Source organism: Mytilus californianus, unplaced genomic scaffold (genome assembly GCF_021869535.1).
Source record: "Mytilus californianus isolate M0D057914Y unplaced genomic scaffold, xbMytCali1.0.p SCAF_18, whole genome shotgun sequence".
In the NCBI taxonomy this organism is placed as follows: Eukaryota; Metazoa; Mollusca; class Bivalvia; order Mytilida; family Mytilidae; genus Mytilus; species Mytilus californianus.
In genome coordinates this window covers 2,849,380-2,868,878 of record NW_026262666.1, presented here as the reverse complement: position 1 = coordinate 2,868,878, position 19,499 = coordinate 2,849,380, and the positions used below count along the sequence as shown (strand labels likewise).

Genomic DNA, 19,499 nt, shown 5'->3' with positions numbered 1-19,499 from the left:
TATTGCACATGGTATGCGAGAATCTAAAATATATTCGATTCTTGTGCGAGGCATTTTGTAAGGCCACCTGCCTACTTTTAATAAACTAAAATATCCAGAATCCTATTCTTAACTAAGGCCAATTTTAAGCAACAGACACTTGATTTGGACTCTTAAGAACAATACTCCAGGTTCTTACAAATCAAAATTTGATGCAAGAAAAATATCATGTTGCCAAGATAAATTTTGCTCTCTGCAAAAAAAGCTTACTAAAAGTTGCAACAGTATTCACAGAAATGTCATAAAATCACTGAAAGAGTAACTAACACAAATAAAAATCAATCTGGTCGGTTAATTTTCAGAATTAATAGAATCGATTTAATTCAATTCCACAATCGTGAAATAAAATATCTAGCTAATTTCTAAAATCACTTGCTAGTGTATCAGGTAACAAAGAAAAGGTCTCCATTTCATAATATCAATTATCATGTTCATTTCAACTTTTAGAACTGACTAATTATCAAATAAAGTTAATCACAAAATTAATGCCTGCTTCTACAGTTTTTTGTTTCTTAATGACACATCATATTATATGAGCATGCAGATGAAGACATTGTATTTTTGATAGATTTGTTAACACTCTTATGGTCCAGAAACTCAGAAAAATGATCATTTTGCTAATTTCTTAACTAAGCATTTTTATGTGTGATTGAAATTAGGATATTACACCTTTTGTGTATTGAAATCGTTAATCTTTTGAAGTTTTTTTGTTTGTGAATTAAACTATTTAAGATTTAATCAAATAATTCAGTCAAATGGAACAGAAATAAATAACTATTTACTGCATGTATGACAAAAGACACTGGGGGAGCTCAGGAAAGTTCAGACTTGTCAACACCTAATAGCGGTCAATTCTATCTATAGTGTGACAATTAAGGCCACAACAAAATAATCTTGATTTTTATCAAATTCTAGATAGCAAAATTTGAACATGCATGATGTTGATCAACCTTGTTACAAAAAAATGAAAAAATTTACATTATCTTTCAATATCATCCGAATTATTAATGGAAATTTCAGTAAAATACAATTTCAACATTTATTAAAACTAAGAATTATTCTATTGTGGCCTCAATGCATATTATATTGGTCAGAGATTAAATATAGCTGACTTAATTATTTTTTTTTTAACAATATGACCTTTATAGGGTAATAGTCTTGTTATATCTTTTTTTGAACACACTGAGTTAAAAAATAGCAATGAAAGCTTGTCACCTGATAATAATTCAGAAAATTGTAGGGGTTGAGTTTTTTTTGCCACTTGAATAAAAAACATGTTCAATCTGATCTTCAAAAATGATTATTGCAAAAAATGTGACAGGCTAAGTTTCTCAAAAAATTGAATTTGCATTTAATATTTTTTTTGTATTTTTTGTATGCAGCATTTCCAGGAAATCCTTTTAATAAATCTCACATTTTTGTCCAGAGTTCAATAATCAAAATAATAAATGCATGCAATATTTTCTAAATTTATAGTAATCTTTAATAAGACAATAAATTTAAAGGGTATTTTTAAATGCAGTGTAAAGATTTATACCTGGAGACTTTTGACCCTTTTATCTGTTCATTGTTAACCCAAATACATTTAAAATTGGACCATTACTGAGAAGGACTTTTTAAATTAGGACATGAATTTTGTATTCAGCACAAGTGCCACTTTAACACAAGTTCAAATTTAGCCTGCATACTAGTGCTAGGGTTGTAAAGGCATGAAAAAGGACTATATACCAAAGAAACTTGTTTGGTCTCTTTGTTTTACAAATTATGTCAAATGTTTTTATTTGGTAAAATGACAATTTTTTTTCTCTCAAAATCATGAATTTATTTGTCTTCTTTTTAAAATGTAGTCTGTAAACATGGTAAATCAGTTAAACATATAGCCAACACAAAAAATTCTCTTTTAATCATTATTATTCAAACAGACTGAGTATATTGTAGGATCTTAATACCTTTGAAAGTACAACCATGAAAGGTGTTTAGTCAACAGCATAATTAAATTTTCAAATGTACAGATCAAAATCAATTTTAAAACCTTGAATACACTTTGTAACGATCCTACTCTGTTTTATCTTCAATTTTAGGCTTCAGATTGCCCCTCAATATATATTCTCCCCATTTTCAATAATTTTGATTTTTTTCTATTGCAAATGTAAATATTATAATTGGCACTTTTCTCAAAGGATCCACCTGAAACTTTCCACCCCTATTCTTCCTTTATCTATTTTTAACCTCAAATAGTACAAAAAATCAGCCATTAATAACTTTTAAAAAAAAAGAAGAAGATGTGGTATGATTGCGAATGAGAAAACTCTCCACAAGAGACCAAATGACACAGAAATTTAGTCCATTAAGTACACAAAATTGGAAGTACATTAATTTTTAGTAGTATTTACAAAACAAGTCAACTCCATGCTTACCCAACTCATGGAATGCAGAATATTGATAGTGACCTTGCAAAAAAAGGAGTCCAAATATAGATTTATAAACATATAATATAATACATCTTTGGATCTATAATGATAAAAAAAATAATTATGACTAAAGACGTTCAACATGTATCAAAAATTTATAACCACTGCCACTTTTCATGTCAATTTATAAAAGTACATTCTTAAAAGCAATCAGGTTATCAAAAATGATATGAAATAAACCTTATAAAATTCTTACAATACTGGTTAACATATTTTGAACATTATAACCCCTAGCAACGTTCAACACTGCACTTCAATGTAAGTAAGATAATTACCTATGCGTAACTTGCCATGATCCATAATAAAAGTATATTCTGTAGGTAATAAAATATGCACCGTTTATAACTGTTACTTAAATCTCAATCCATTTTTTTCAATTTGTGCTATTTATATATTTTCAAAGTTGATTTCCTCTCCACGACTAAAACCTAAAGGTTTGACTAAAATACACTATTGACAATTCATGAAATAAAATTTGCATGAACTTGATTTCCCTCAACTGAAATGAGCCGTATATTATATTTGCTTCTAATCTATCACTGAATAACCTGTATAATTTACTTTTGACTTCATTCAAATTGTAAGGAAATGTTTAGATTATTTTTATCTTGAAAAGAGGGTACATATTTGAACAAAGAATTATAAGTGCCAACATTAAAGAACAAGCACATTCATTAATGTTGTCCTTTTATGGCCCCTTAGGACATTTTTATTGTTGGGATACTCTCAAGGGAAAATAAAATAAAAGTTTATTATCATTTGTCATTACATGTATTTATTATTCAAGTAATTTAAATATTTTTTAAAAACAATTTTCTCTTGTACATTGTTTTCATAAGAAAAAGTTAAAAATCCTTGAATTTTTTTTATATGTAATATTTTCATTAGGAATACTTCAACTAACTTGTTTAAATTCTTTCTACTTGAGTTTGTCCTCAATCATTTGTCAATGTATATCTTTTTTTAAAATTGTAATTGCATGAAATTAATTATATTCAGTGGCTAGGAATTTTATCTCATTTTATTAAACTTTAAAGACATCCAGGGCATCGACTTTGCACCTGACAACATTCATAAGAATATGCAGAAAAAAGGTTGGCTGCGAAAAAAGGATTAATATTTTTTTTAAATACACCTGATTCTATGAACCTATTTATAAAAATAATGTTGACCCTGTGTTAATCCTAATTAATTTGTCTTTGTTGATAATTAAAGAGCATTTTCCAATTAGCTCCAGTCATGGTAATGAAACTATAATTTATCTTTAAAAGCAAACAATTAATAAACATTTCAAATTAAATCAATTTTGCTAATTGACAGGAATGAAACAGACTATATTGAAAAATGGTGTTTAAAAGGTAAACAGGTGAAATAACAAAACGGTAATTGATTAATCTGCACATGTCATAACAGGTTAAAGTACCTGTAAATTAATAATGGGTTTCTATCAATTCATTTGTCAATGTATCAATATCAATGAATTATTAACCAATGTGTGTGTTACTTAATAAATAAAGTATTTGACTAAATAGACTTAAGAAAAAAAAAGTTTATTATAAAGACCAGTTTAGTTACCTAGGCACCCTGCACCCCCCTAAATCTGCCTCTGAGTTATTCATAATGAGAACTTTTGTATGCTATGTATAAGAATCTTAAAATGTCTACATAAATTGTTGGATTATTAATAATAAACTATATAAAAAATTAATTTTCATCAAGACGTTTGAAGTATGAATCACTAAAAATATTTCTGTCAAAAACAAATTCATGGTGGAGACTTTGCTGTGATTGAAGGCTATTCACTCTGTAAAACTTTTTTTCATAATTGCGAAATTTGCTACTGTATGGAATTTGTAACTCACAAAAATAAAAGTTCACATTTTTTTTATTTTGACAAACTTTCATTTGTGTCCGTTGTTTAACAATTGTAAAAATAAACAAACGCCAAAAAATTCTGAATTTACAATAATCCATAGATCATGATATATAAACCCCACCCCCCAATCTCAACTAAGTTTACAGTTACTGATTGGACACCAAAAAGAAATATTTTAAGATTTTTAACTGATTTTTAACCCAAATTGCGTGTACATATATCTGTGTTAAGAAAGATTTTTAATCAGATAACAAATCAGGCCCATAGCCAGGAAGATTCTGAGGGGGTTATTTTGGATCATGACACTCTGTCACTTCAAACCGAACTGGTCTTTAATAGGCTTAAAACTGTAGTTCAGTGGTTGTCGTTGGTTCATGTCTGTCATATTTGTTTTTTTGCGAATTGTTTTGTTATAAATTAGGCCATTAATTTTCATATTTTTCATGTTAGGGCCTTTTACAGCCGACTATACGGTATGGGTTTTTCTCTCTGTTGAAGGCCGTACGTTTACTTATAATTGCTTACATCCACTTCATTTGAACTTTGGTCATAGTTGTCTCATTGGCAATCATTCCACATCTCCTTATTTTTATATTAAATACTATTTTTTGTTTTTCGGGAGGGGGGGCATAGTCCCATGAATCCACCTGGCTGCAGGTGTGCTAACTTATTCAAAGGGATTTAAAAGCATTATATTACCATCTTTTACATATAGATCAGCTTCAAATGTATAATGTTTTACAGTGACCTCATCTATAGGGTAGGATTTCTCATCAATAACAAGAGTCCCTTTGTACATCCCTGTAGGGACCTCCAAGTCTTTGGAGTAGAAACAATCCGCTCCCTCCGACCATGTCAGCTTTAATGGTTCTTCCTGTCAATAGAAAATTGCTGGTTATTTTAATAGTTAATATCATTATATAAAACATTGATATCTATGAATATATATAAATAATACGTTAAAATCAGAAATTATTGTGATTTTTTTGTTGTTGTGAATAATGTGACTGGGGGAGTATTGCAATAATAAGATTTTGCTTTCTAAAATCTGACATATATATTTGTATGCAACTCTTCCTGTAATCACAATAATTTCTCTCACATTTTGGTCTGTCGTATTCCAAATCGCAATAATAAATGCACATAATAATTTCTGAATTTACAGTAGATGAAAGATGAATAATGCTAAGTTTTAATTTCATTGACAGTTATCATGAGTAATGAGTAAAATCCTAAAAAAAAGTCTGATCCTTATAGCAATAGATCTTAGGCCAGTCAATGGTAGATGTATTACCAAATAGAAGAATTTTAAGTAAGAATTTCAGGAAATTGATAATGAACACATGACATGTTTAACCCCGCCGCATTTTTGCGCCTGTCCCAAGTCAGGAGCCTCTGGCCTTTGTTAGTCTTGTATCATTTTTAATTTTAGTTTCTTGTGTATAATTTGGAGTTTAGTATGACGTCCATTATCACTGAACTAGTATACATATTTGTTTAGGGGCCAGCTGAAGGACGCTTCTGGGTGCAGGTTTTTCTCCCTGCATTGAAGACCCATTCGGCTGTTGTCTGCTCTATGGTCGGGTTGTTGTCTCTATGACACATTCCCCATTTCCATTCTCAATTTTACATGAAATTACACCTAATTGAAACATTCAGAAACTTTCAGAAATCTACCTCAACTTGGATGTAAACTGCTATTAGCTAAACAACATGCATTTTTCCAACTTTACAAAATATATACATGATTTACCAACAATAAACAGATCTAGGATTTTGAAAAGGGTGGTGGAGAGGGGTGTATGCCAATGTTAAAAGTGGTACTTGTAAAAGTCTATGCATTGTAATGTAATTGGTTTTTGGCATTATTGATTGAAACAGTTAACCAGGTAACTGTGATGACCAATGATGACCAATGATGACCATTGATGCAGCCAGATCTATTACAATGTTCCAAAAGAGAGGAACCAAATAAACAATCTATCTTGCATTTAATTTCTCAAAGTTTTACATGTCTTGTATGTAGATCGCATGAACATTATTTTTTTTTATAAAGTTCTGTAAAGAGGTTTTTGGAGTTTGAGATAATTGAAAACTTGACCTTATTGAAATTTTTTTACATTAAATAATAAAATAACGTTACCATTGAAAAGTTAGTTCACTGTTGTCTGGCCTCATGCTACTCAGCTACTAAAGTCATTTGCTCGGATTGACTGAAGAAGTTTCAATTGTCAATAATACCAAGCTTAATTTGATAAGGCACTAACCATTTGATTTTTTTTTGGGGGGGGGGCTGGGATTTTATATCAAGCCAGTTTTTTTTTACCATGCAAGCCAAGCAAGAATATTTTTTTCAGTCAATCCAAAGCAAGAAAGTGTTTTCAACATTCGTAAAGACAATACATGTCATACTTGCTGAAGATTAAATCAAAAGGTCTGTGCCTAATTAGTGTATGTTCTTTTAGAAGTTAAATAGTTTTAAACATGTACCAGAAATTGTGTACTGAAGAAGCCCAACATTTATGAAAAATAATATGCTCTGACAGCAGGTAAGACTTAACCATATTATCAACAATGATATTAAATGGAAGATGATAAAAGAAGAATGTGTATAAGGATACAAACACCCCTGCTCAAGCATGCTTTTCAAACAAAAATGGACAGTAAGACAGAAAGACAGAAGGTCTAAAAGACTGACAATCAACGGTAACACTTTTAAGTTAATGCCCCCTTCACCTTGTGGCAGGGGGCATAAAAATAGATAGGGTATATGCAAACTGAGATTACTATAACACATGCTGTAGTAATCTCAGACGCAAAACAAAGATTTGTAAATTTTACAAATCCTTGTGCACAAGGACATGTGTATGCTTTTTACCATTTTTTCGAGGAAGCCGAAACAGCAAAAAATTAAAAACAGCCTTACAAGGCGTCATGATACATTAGACTTATTGGTTCTGCAAAAGTCCTATAATATATATATGACTTCGCATTCTTCTTCCATTTTGAACATTTTTACAATTATTTATATAAATCCTTGGTTTTTATGCTGATTTTTTTTAAAAGAAAAACCATTTTCAGATATTGCATGGCCTGTTCGTGCGTTTTCCCGCGGGTAGGTAAACATGTAGTGTGACTCTGAGGCCACTAAAACATGTGTAATAGTAGTCTGAATGTGACTGGACGATTTTTAAGAGTTTTTTTCCATAGTTAAAATGTTCACCGGAAATCCATAAAGTAAGACTCAAAATCGTATACGTATGGGCGCTAATTCCGCGTTCGATTCTTTTTTTTAAATGGAGATTTTTTACCCATAATCACTGAAGAAATTTTATTGTCAAAGAGCATCTAGTGCAGTACAATACTATTACAGTATTACAAAAAAAATTTCTTGGTCGTATAAATTTGATCAGAAAGTGCATGACGGGTGATATACCTGATAGCAGGAGACGGCCGCTTATCCATGTTATCGGCAATGTACACTACAGTTGCCTGTAAGTTAATCTTAGTCAACTTGACTTGATGCCATTCAATTCATTTTCACTCTTGTAAGACTTGTACTGAACATCTCTATCCTAACTTAATATTCAACCTACCATTTTATGTGATGAAAAGAATATGATCTCGTTTGAAGATACCGGAATTGTTTTTGCCCATCTAAACCTGAGGTTTGCCCTTTGTAAAGATGGTGACACCACCTCCTCCTCTCGCTTCTCTGGCATTTCTTCTGGTTGATTCTCCTCTTCCCGATGGTCCTGTGTTATGAAAATACCAACCTCCTCTTGTGTTGAGTTCAAACTATCACGCAATAATTCTTCCTGAACTGAAATTTTTTCACTTATCTCACTATCATTCAATAAATTTTCACTGAAAATAATTTCACTTGTTTCACTTTCAAATTTTTCACTCGTTTCAATCTCGAATTTTTCACTCTCCTTAAAATCCGAATCTATATCATCGTTTTTCTCTTCAAAATTTTCCGATTCCGCCGGGGAAATGTCGGTAAAAGTGTCAGCTTCTTGTGATGCTATTTCGTCGCCGTCTTTTTCATCTAAATTTTCCTCCGTATTTTTGATTTTTCCAATACCATTCTGAGCTAATGCAATTAACACTTCTGGTTCAGGGTCTACTGATGAACCGTTGTCTGTTGACACGTGTTCAGTGTCTTTCAACTGTTGTGTCAAGTCTTGTTGACACGTTTGTGAATCAGTGTCCTCCTGGTTTGACACAAGTTGATCTTCAGAACTTTTATTTTCAGTTGATGTCGTTATTTCATTTTCTTCGTGCGTCTCTGATAAACCTGTTCAAAGGTAAGACAGCAAAATGTATTTTCAAATATTTACAGACAATGCACTACAAAATTATTTTTCGACATTTATATAATGGGACACTTTATCTATACCTTGTTTGTGCAATTTCAAATTATCGATAACATCGAGAGAAAATGTCAGATAAGAAATACAGTTTTGGATAACTGAAAGAAGTGGTCACGAAAATTAAGAATATAGACATTTTAAGATTGACGTAATGATTATATGTATTAACATTTTGTCAGTGTGTGTGTGTGTATGTTTGTGTTTTAAATATAAGTTTGCTAAACTGGTAAAGTTTACAAGGCAGATATGTATCTTTTTACAAGTATTATAAATACTCCTATCAAATATGAATAAAAGGGGTATACGCAATTGACACACCAACCTAACGACAAAAAACAAAAAAACAAAACAACAATAGACATGTAGCGGTCAACATGTGGCCTTCAACAACAGACTGGTACCTAACATAAATACAGGATACAGGATTTTGAACAAGTTGGGGGCACTATCAAGGCACATTAGAACTTATAAAAAGTCTAGGCATTAACCATATAATATTATGTAGCGTCCATAAGGAGGACGCCCCTTAAATCTGCCTCTGATCCTAGAGGTTTCATCATACGATGGACGCAGAACTTTTCGTTAAAGAGAATGAGCCATTGTTATTAATCGAAAATCATGCAGAAAGAAAAATCCATGAATGATCATAGAAAAACTCATAAAAGATACCATGCCCACAATTTTGTACGCCAGACGCGCACCTAGTCTACTAAAGACTCATCAGTGACGTTCGAATAAAAAAAGTGAAAGACCAAAAAACAAAAACAAAAAAACAAAAAAAAAACAAAAGTTATATACTAGAGCCCCAGAGTGTGTAATACGTCAGTGGAAAATTTGATTATTCAGCCATTCGATTGTTGCAGTAAAAAGACTTCAAATTTTTTTTATATCAAGTTAGAACATATTATAAAACTGCCGTTGAAATTCAACTTTCATGATGCATTATAAAAGGTCAAAAACCAATTTGGTGTCTCAACATTTTGACATGGAAAATGTTGAAGTAATTTATATGAGATACAGTACAAAGCTTCATAAAATAAATATAAGAGACCGTCAGACAATTGAAAAAAACAAAGCCCCTTGCATAGTAGTAGAACGTAGACATGCATGAGGTTACTGCCTAGTCCTGTACAAATAATTCAAAACGAACAAACAAACAAAAATAAACAAACCATATAAATAAAATAAATAAAATACAACTACGCACTATTGGAATTCAACATTTTTTTTGCAGGTCTTTTTCAGTAACACGAAGGTAAAGAGATTAATGGGCGCGTTAATTAAAACGGAATACCACCTAATTAGATACTCATTCTAATTAATCTTCATGAAATTAGACAATAGCAACATATTAATTTAAAATATTAATATGTTGAGAGCAATTTTCCAGTTGACCAGTTTTGGCTTTTTGACATATAAGGTGACAAAAGTATTTCATTTAAAAAAAGATTAATATATGATATCTATATCTCTTATGACTTACCCGACGGTGTGGGGTCGTCCATTGCTAGTATGGACTTCCAAAATTATTAATTTAACAATAAATCACTTGTTTGAATTCGGTATGGAATTTGTCCGACACGGACCAAATATAGATCATTGCAAACACACAATATAAAGACCTGATTATTATATCACACAATGGTAATATTCATGTAAATACACGCACAGCACAGGTACCATACATTGTTTTTTACACTTTAGTAAAATGTGTATTGATTGATTTTTAAAATGGGTAGCTTTCAAAAGTAATTTGTGCAGGTAGTTAAATATTTGCATAGCGTTTTCACATTGTTTAAGTACATTTTTAAAGGGTAGACGACCTAAGATAAGCATGAAGAAACCATAACACCCATGTCTAAAAAGAAGAAAAGACAACCTCGTCAGGAATTAATGATCTTATGTCATATCTTCATGTTTTTTGTGGTGTTGATGGCAGACCTTGAATAGTTTCTATTTAATCTATTGAATTCAAAACTTTTGTAGACTCGGGACGGCCCAGAAAATGCCATCATAATTGAATAGACAGCTGTCAATAGCTGAAGACTATGTTGCCATCCCGATGTCTTTGGTTTATTTTTGTCGTTGGATTACTATCTCATTGACGTATGTAAACACCACACCTATCTTTACACAAAACAAAACTAAAGACTTGGACAATATAATGCATTGACTGCTACAGTCGGATAAGCATTCTCTGCAGATCTAGACGGTTTGGTTTTCTATACAAACGTGATCACTCTGAAAAACGAGTTCCACTTCAAACATGATACTGGCTGTGTCGCTTCTATCATAAGAGTGTCGCTATTTCATTAATTCTAAAAATGCAAATTACATTATAGTATATCTAGAGGTAGAAAAGTTTTTTGACTTTGAAGACTTGAAAATTTCTGAATGTTGCTTAAAAAATTACACACTAATGAAGAACTACTTCAACAAAAGTTTACAACATTGCATGGACATCCTGTAGTGACTCAATTACAGGGGTATACAGGGGTATACGGCGACTCAATTACAGGGGTATACAGGGGTATACGGCGATGTACATAACTAACAAAACTATCAACATATGTATACTACACAAACTGGTCTCGGCCCTGTATAGACTAACTCCAAGAGAAAATGAACGTGCGGTAATTTATTTTTTGTTGATCACCCAACATTAAAAATGATTGTTACTTCAAAGGTGCCCTATAATGGGGTTGTAGCTGACTTCTGAGATAAAAAAAAGGGTATGTATGTAAGATCGCAAACGTTCTCTACCTTATCTCTTTTTCTCTCAATTCATCTCTGTACCTACACTTATAAGTCTTATCCCCAAATATTTTCAAATGCAATCATGCCGTGTGATTTGAAATAGAAGTGTTTCTCCAAAATCGTAGCACCACAGTTGAAATACATTCCATCATTAACATCTTAGATAACACCATGATAAACAATATAGCACCATGCCACCACGGTCCCATAAGACCCTGTGGAGAACACTGTATATATTACCCTATTTTTTTTACAGCACCACAGCTGAAATACAGTCTTTTATAGCCGACAACATGGTATGGACTTTTCTCATTGTCGAAGGCCGTACGGTTGCATATAATTGCTTAATACATCCATGCATGTCATTTGAACTCTGGTGGGTAGTTTTCTCGTTGTCAATCATACTACATCTCCATATATATATTACTAAACATGTTAGATAACAAAATGGTAAACAATATCAAATTGAAAATGGAAATGGGGAATATGTCAAAGAGACAACAACCCGACCAAAGAGCAGACAACAGCCGAAGGCCACCAATGGGTCTTCAATGCAGCGAGAAAATCCCGCACCTGGAGGTGGTCCTCAGCTGGCCCCTAAATAAAATTGTGTGCTAGTTCAGTGAAAATGGACGTCACACTAAACTCCAAAACATATAAATGAACTAAAATTAAAAAACATACTAGACTAACAAAGGCCAGAGGCTCCTGACTTGGGACAGGAGCCTCTGGCCTCTTCAAGTGCAAAGAGAGCATTCTATAAAACACTACCCTTAATCGTTTTCTATAGTACAACTCCTGAATTCTGCTAATCCGGCCCTAGCAAAATATGTCAAGAATATCGCACCTAAATAACAACACATCGACATACCTGAGACTGCTTCCGCCATTTTTATGAGAGAAAGCATTAATTCCACAGAAACAATCCTTAATTGGAAAATCGATTTTGGTGGTCAGAAATATACATCCCATTTATTTCATTTCCACCTTCAATTAATCTAAGTTGTATATTTCATTGTATACATTTTGTCTTAGTGTCGATATTTCCAGGTATTTTGATGACACGTACAGAATGTCAATGGAGAGATTTTGTCAATATTATTGAATCAAAATAAATGTATATCACATTCCAGAATCACATATATGTCTGCATTTGAAAATTCAGATTTGCTGAACACGTAGAAATGAAAGTATTTTACCTCAACAAATACGTTTCCAATCTATCATTTCACTACATAATTAATAAACATACTGGATATTTTTAAAAGTTATTTACATAGCAAATGAAACTATTGATTTTTTGGATAAATATCATTAAATAATATGTCAACCGATTTAGAATTAAAATTCATTGAAGCGACAGTCCTTTAATTCATAAACAAATTTAATTGCATAATTCACGGATTTGTATTATCCCGTATAAATATTTTAATAGTATTTACAAATTGCATGGATCTATAGTTGTTTCATATGAATCGAACACACCTAGGGAGCTACCATTTGATTTTTATGGGGGCTAGGGTGAAATTTGAAAAAAAAGGAGTTTTGAGTAAAAAAAAAACGGCAGATGAGCAACATTGCAAAAAAAAAAAGGCAGGATGACACTTTATGTTTAAAAAGTCAGGATAAATTAATAAAAAAAAGGCAGGACCGAACAGAGTGAAAAATAAAAAGGCAGGACAGAGATTACAACTAAAAAAATCCAGGACAAAATTTTTCATCCTAGACTCCCCCCCCCCCCCCCTAAAATTCAAATGGTAGCTCCCCTAGATAAAATGCTTTTTGAAATGTTCTGACTGAGTGTCGGAGGATGTTTGATCCACTGATTTTAAAACGTGTATAAGGAGGTATATAAACATAATTGAAATAAAATACCAACATAGAAATATAATATTCCAGAGGGGATGTCAAGCTTTTGTAATGTGGTTATGTAGGGGGTAAATAAGTGGGGATTTTGAATATATATCAATCACAATCCCTCCCGTTAGGGATTTAGTATCATGTCATCATAAATTATACGAGAAGAACATAACCCGTATCCTGCCAACAACTGGTTTCAGAATATATGTGTTTATTTCCGATGCAAAGACCATGAGTGAACGAACTAATTCCAAAAAAAATGCTATCTTTAATGACTTGACAACTGTATCGTAAGTGTATCCCTTGTTAATAAGTCTGTTTAAAGGTCTGGTAAGCTTTTTAGGTGAAGACGAAATTTTTGTGCTTTGTCTAGAATATTACCATAAAAGATGGAATGTGAGATACTTGAACGTATAAGATGTCTGCACGTTGATTTATATTTACGAATGATGGCCTAACTTGCAACGGTACCGATGATAAAATTTAGTAAAAGTTTTGAAAAGTTTGCGATATCAAAATCCCTGGCGTAATAATTTTCCAGTAATACAGAGATTTCTTCCGTTAGAATCAAATGTGTTGTTACATACATGAGCGAATCGAACAAGTTGAGAAATATAAACACCATGCAATATTCCCAAGTGAAACGTCACCATCTAAAAAGGGATAATTAACAATAGGAAACGAAAAATCATCTCTTTTATCGTAAATTGTAGTATTAAGCTTCCCATGAGGGATATAGATATCAAAATACAGGAAAGGGCAGTGTTTGTTGTTATGTATATAGTACAGGGGGATCCAGCCATTTTTAAAAGGGGGTTCCCAACCCAGGATAAAAAGGGGGGGGGTCCAACCATATGTCCCCATTCAAAAGCATAGATCGTAAAAATAAGGGGGTTCCAACCCCGGACCCCTGGATCCGCCACTGTAGTATTAGCTTTGTTTAGTGTAAGTTCAACAGGATAAATCCAACTGACCGCTATCATGAAAAAGAGAACGAAAACAACAGACAATACATGGTCAAAAAGAAAAGACAACAACAAAACATTACACAGAATACTATTAAAAAGTAATTAATTCGCCAAAAAAGTATCTCGTTCTGGTTTGTCCATAACATTACAGACACAATCCGCAATAAGTGGTGCACAGTTAGTCCCCATTGGAATTCCGATAGCTTGGTGATATAAGGAATCTCCATAGCGAACAACAAAAACGTTATCTAATAAAAATTCAAGTGTGATTATCATATCAAAGTAGGTCCAACTGACATAGTTCTTTTGTTTGTTGTTACTAAAAAATGACCTAAAAGAGGTTGGACATATATATTCACATTCTTTTTGAATGCCCACTTAATTAGGTATGTGATTTTTTTCTTAATGAGATTATGAGGCAAAATGGTATATAGGGTAGAAAAGTCAAAACTTGAACAGATTCGAAATCACCAATTTGAGTATGCAATTCATCAAGTACTTCCAACGGATTTCGACACTCCAAAAGTAATTAATTCCACTATTTTCGTAGACGTTATTTGAAAAATTTACCATTAACTATGCGTGAACTTGAAATCTGTATATTTTAAACTTACCTTTTACAAGCACGGAATATAAGCCACAAATTTACTAAGATACGATCGAGATCTCTTAACTGTATTTCACTCCGTGTTACGTGAACAAACAGTACGCCAATTGTCAAATAAACTTCTTATCCAGTGTAAATAATACAGAAAAGACATTCCTTGCTTTCAAATATGAACATAATAAATATAACGCATGCAATTATTAAATATCTACAAACTGATGACATACAGGTCGATATGATATGTGAAATAAAAGTATACACTGTCGACAAACAAGTCAATATGATATGCAAAAGAAGTCAAAGTTCAAGTTTGTAAATGGTAAACGGGCTGTTGAACGCTATCACGAAAAAGAGAAAGAAGATACCTGGTGGGCAATCGAAAATAGAGTCTTGTAAAACAACAGACAATACCATGGTCAAAAATAAAAACAGACAATACCATGGTCAAAAATAAAAACAGACAATACCATGGTCAAAAATAAAAACAGACAATACCATTGTCAAAAATAAAAACAGACAATACCATGGTCAAAAATAAAAACAGACAATACCATGGTCAAAAATTAAAAAAAACAACAAAAGAAAAGACAACAACAAAACATTACACGGAATATTATTAAAAAGTAATTAATTCGCCCAAAAAGTATCTCGTTCAAACGTAATATTAACCGTTCTGGTTTGTCCATAAATGTTTGTGAACTTTATATGAATTAACATTCAGACGCTGAGATTAAGCTCACCCTTTATATATTTTTTTAACTTTAGATCTCAACATCATACTGAGATCAAATCGGATACTATTAAGTGCGCATAGAACGCAAAAAAAAAAATCAAAACGTGTTTACTTTTATCATTATAACCGACTTCAATTCTTTTTTAAAAAAGTACATACTTCTGCCAATTGGGTCAATATCCCTACATGCTAATGGTCTCAAATTGAGGAACACAAAAGTTGTACTTAAACAAAAACTCTTGGTGTAGTGGTATTGGACATGTTTCAATTTTTAACAAGTGACTGGGCTTAACTCTTTGTGTTGATTTGGAGAACAATGGAGCATAGAATAAAGTCTGAAAAAAACTATGAAGTTATTAAATGTATGCAAAGAACTAAATTTTCAAAAAACTTTTTTGTGTGTAAAAAGGGGATGTTTTACCTCGAGAAGCCGCATCACAAAAGACTTTTCGGGGTTTGCTATATCATGGAAAAACGAACCTCACGTACTTCGTATCCCGAAAATTTAATCACATATATGTGAAAATTTCTCAGCTTCAAAACGAGCCATCATAAATATCCAAGTTTACGATATGAGCAGAGGAAATGAGGAAAAGACTACCATTACCACCTACCTAAAATGAAATGCGCATTTGTACCCAATTACATAGAAACTACATGCATATTCATAAATTTGCATGGTGTGATTTATGAAAAATACACACACCTACAGGTTTTTGAATTGATCGAATATAAAGTTGATTTGAAAACAGATTATTAAGATGTTTGAAAGCGGATTACATATTACCAAATAGCATTAAAATCGAATTATTATCACAGTCTGAACACGAACTCTTATTCTGATTTGCAAAACATGCGTTGTTACACGGAAATCGGTTTCAATTGTTAACTAGTATGCGTACATTTATTATTACTGCAGATATGCGAAATTAGCCCTCAAACGCATAGGTTTAGTTTAAAAAAAAAATTATTTGCCAAATATCAGCAAAATGGATGAGACACAAGTAAATCATACTTATGAAGTCTTCTCCGTTATTACAATATAAGTATATATGCAATAATAACATTATGAGCATGCATGTAAAGCGAACAAATTCATTAGATATTAAACGAACTATAATTAAAAAGAAGAAAAGAAAAGAAAAAGAAGCAAATTATATTTTTATGACTAAGGTTTTGACGACGATGATCGTCCGTAAATGTAGCAATAACACTTATGAAGGTACTAAAAATCTGCTAATAAATATCTTGAACATGTTTGAAAATTATGAGATTTTGTTCATTCGAAAGTTCAACGTCTCCGCAAGTTTTAAAATAGTTTAGTATCTAAAACAAATTTTTCAGTAAGCCAATTAAGATTGTTAAGTAAAATTTCTCTACAAGTAGTGTATTTTAGGCAAATAAAAAAAATGATGAACATCCTCAATATCAAACCCACACTGACACGAGGGATCCAGTATAATGTTATCTTTGAAAAGGTCAGAGTTTAGAAATGAAGCGGAACATCGCAATTGAGTTAAAACACTATTCAGTTTCCTCGGTCCGTACATATAATACGTAGCAACTCTACTCTGGACACTTTCATTTTTCACATATAACGCATAGGTACATTTTTTACTTGGGGGACAGGACAACTCTTTTATATTACCCTCCCCTTTTTACCCAAATCCGTAATTTGCCGAGTTTTTTTTCTAGTAATTTCAATTATTTTCGCGTTTTTCTGTATCATATGAACATAACTATACTAGAAATAAATGTAGTTGCTATTTACTATCAATTTCAAGTTTACTATCCACAGCGGTCACAGATTTTTTAATATACAAATACAAGTTATTTTTTTTTTTTTAGATATACCGAACTTTTGAAATATATATGGCATTCCTCTAAGATTTGTATGAACATGCGCCTATTCTAACGATTAATGATTAAAAAACTAAACAAATGACACAAAAGCGTTTTATAAATAGGAATATAGGCCATAAAACAAAAGATCTGTACATATACGTATAAATTATTCAAGTAATAATTTCACGGACTAACCTTGTTTGGTTTAGTTTCATAAACTATTCATGAAACGAAATTCCATCTTCCATTTCTAAATATCCTATGAAAACTAAGACCTATTTGATAGAAACTGACTTTTTAACTCGTGCAAACAAATGTCTTCGCTAGTTCATTGAAAAGCCAGGATACACTCCGATTAAATATACTGATATGGATGAAAGTTGTATATAAACGTACAAAAGGAAATTTAAACAATTATTCCGAGCTTTTAATATATTTAAACGAACAGTATAAGAAAGTCGCACGAATAATGTTAAAAATCTTTATAGTTTAGGTGGGAATAAAAATATTTGCCTTATCTGTTACGTGTAATCTTGTTAAATAACTTCTACTTGAACGTATTTGGTTAAATGTTCTCCAATTTCGTATGAAATGAAAAAGTTTGACAGTAAAATTAATATAAATGTAAATTTCAAACAAGCTCGGACGTCATTTTCGTTGACAGATAAAATGTGTGTATGATAAACTATCAGCTGAATGTGATGGAATTAGTTGCCAGGGTTGTGTGGCTCTGTTTCTAAAATGCAAATAACATGAAGACCAAAGTTTTTTCTCCCCTCTATCTACTTTCGGTCGTTCGTTTCTTTTCACCATTACTATATAGACTTTCCCTTTGCTTTATAGTTTTTATGCTCTCTCTCTCTCTCTCTCTCTCTCTCTCTCTCTCTCTCGATTAAATCAAATGATTTGTTTTCATATAGTCTGTTACATTAAGTTAATGGTATATTAATACTAAAAATTCAATTAGGTTTGCAAACACTAGTTATTGTGCGTATGTGTGTGTGGTTTTCCAGCTAATAGCAGGAACCTTTTGCAGTTTTAAACATTTTTTTTTTCAACACGAAAATTATCTTTGTTATAATGAAATTGAATAACGAAAAATACAGGCGAATATAAGAAAGCTTGTAACAGACCTTATATTCAAAATTTAAGGTATGTATATAATTTTAGATAATTCTAATTCAGGTGATTAATTGCATGTATACAAACAGTACATGCACCGAATTGAATAGCAGTCACACGACTTTAAAGATTTGTATTGATAAACTTGGCAAATTGTATGGAATGTAAAATTACTTTTCAAAACATTATAGAAATTTTAAAATTATACCTACTTTTTTCTTTGCGCTATATAATAATCCATTAAATCAACACGTACATTCCTCAAGAGTCGCTATAATCCGAGAAAACAAATGGTTCCTTTATATTAATATCAAATTGTTATCATTAAAATTAAATTAGATCTTTTCCAATTAGAAATTTGATACGGAAAAGATCCAAAATCTACATCGGATCAATAGAGCACTTCACAAGTTACTAAAGATTGGGTAACCTCTATCACATACAGTCCGTTCAATTGAAGATTTAATTCAAACTTGTGATACCGACGATATGAATAAGATAAATTGCGGCTGGGGAAGTAGATAAATGGATTTCTACCTGCAACAATCTACAAAGTAATCAGATATCTCACAAGCATAAATTATATATTTTACCATAAACTTGTAAATTATAAATACACCGTGACCGTTGGCTCAATAACGCAGTCTCTAGTCGTGTATATATCAAATCCTTTAGAAAAAGAGTACGGATATTGTTTATTGAGATTTTGTGTCATAAAACGGGTCTAGGAAACCGTTGGAAAGTAAGGAATCTCTCTCGTGTATAGCTATGATTCCAGTTGTATGGGTTTGGGTTTACTTTTGGTCCTTTCGTGTTTTATCAGCTCTTCAACGGTCTTCAACCCA

General features: G+C 31.8%; 1 protein-coding gene across 8 annotated transcripts in view; it reads right to left on the bottom strand.

Annotated features, from left to right (window-relative positions):
* Positions 1 to 12,630, bottom strand: part of LOC127726564 (centrosome-associated protein 350-like) — a 39,121-nt gene extending 26,491 nt beyond the window's left edge. The window contains exons 1-4 of one of the 8 annotated variants that reach the window (XM_052233965.1): positions 12,391 to 12,630; positions 7,983 to 8,686; positions 5,086 to 5,260; positions 2,457 to 2,489 (exon numbers count right to left, since the gene is read on the bottom strand). In XM_052233965.1, coding sequence (XP_052089925.1) covers positions 2,457 to 2,489; positions 5,086 to 5,260; positions 7,983 to 8,686; positions 12,391 to 12,427 — 949 coding nt within the window. In that variant the 5' untranslated portion in view covers positions 12,428 to 12,630. Of the gene's footprint in view, positions 1 to 2,456; positions 2,490 to 2,785; positions 2,845 to 5,085; positions 5,261 to 7,982; positions 8,687 to 10,245; positions 10,433 to 12,390 lie in introns of those variants that run through there. The other 7 variants (XM_052233967.1, XM_052233960.1, XM_052233963.1 and 4 more) reach the window with 7 other exon arrangements.
* Positions 12,631 to 19,499: the final 6,869 nt, after the last annotated feature.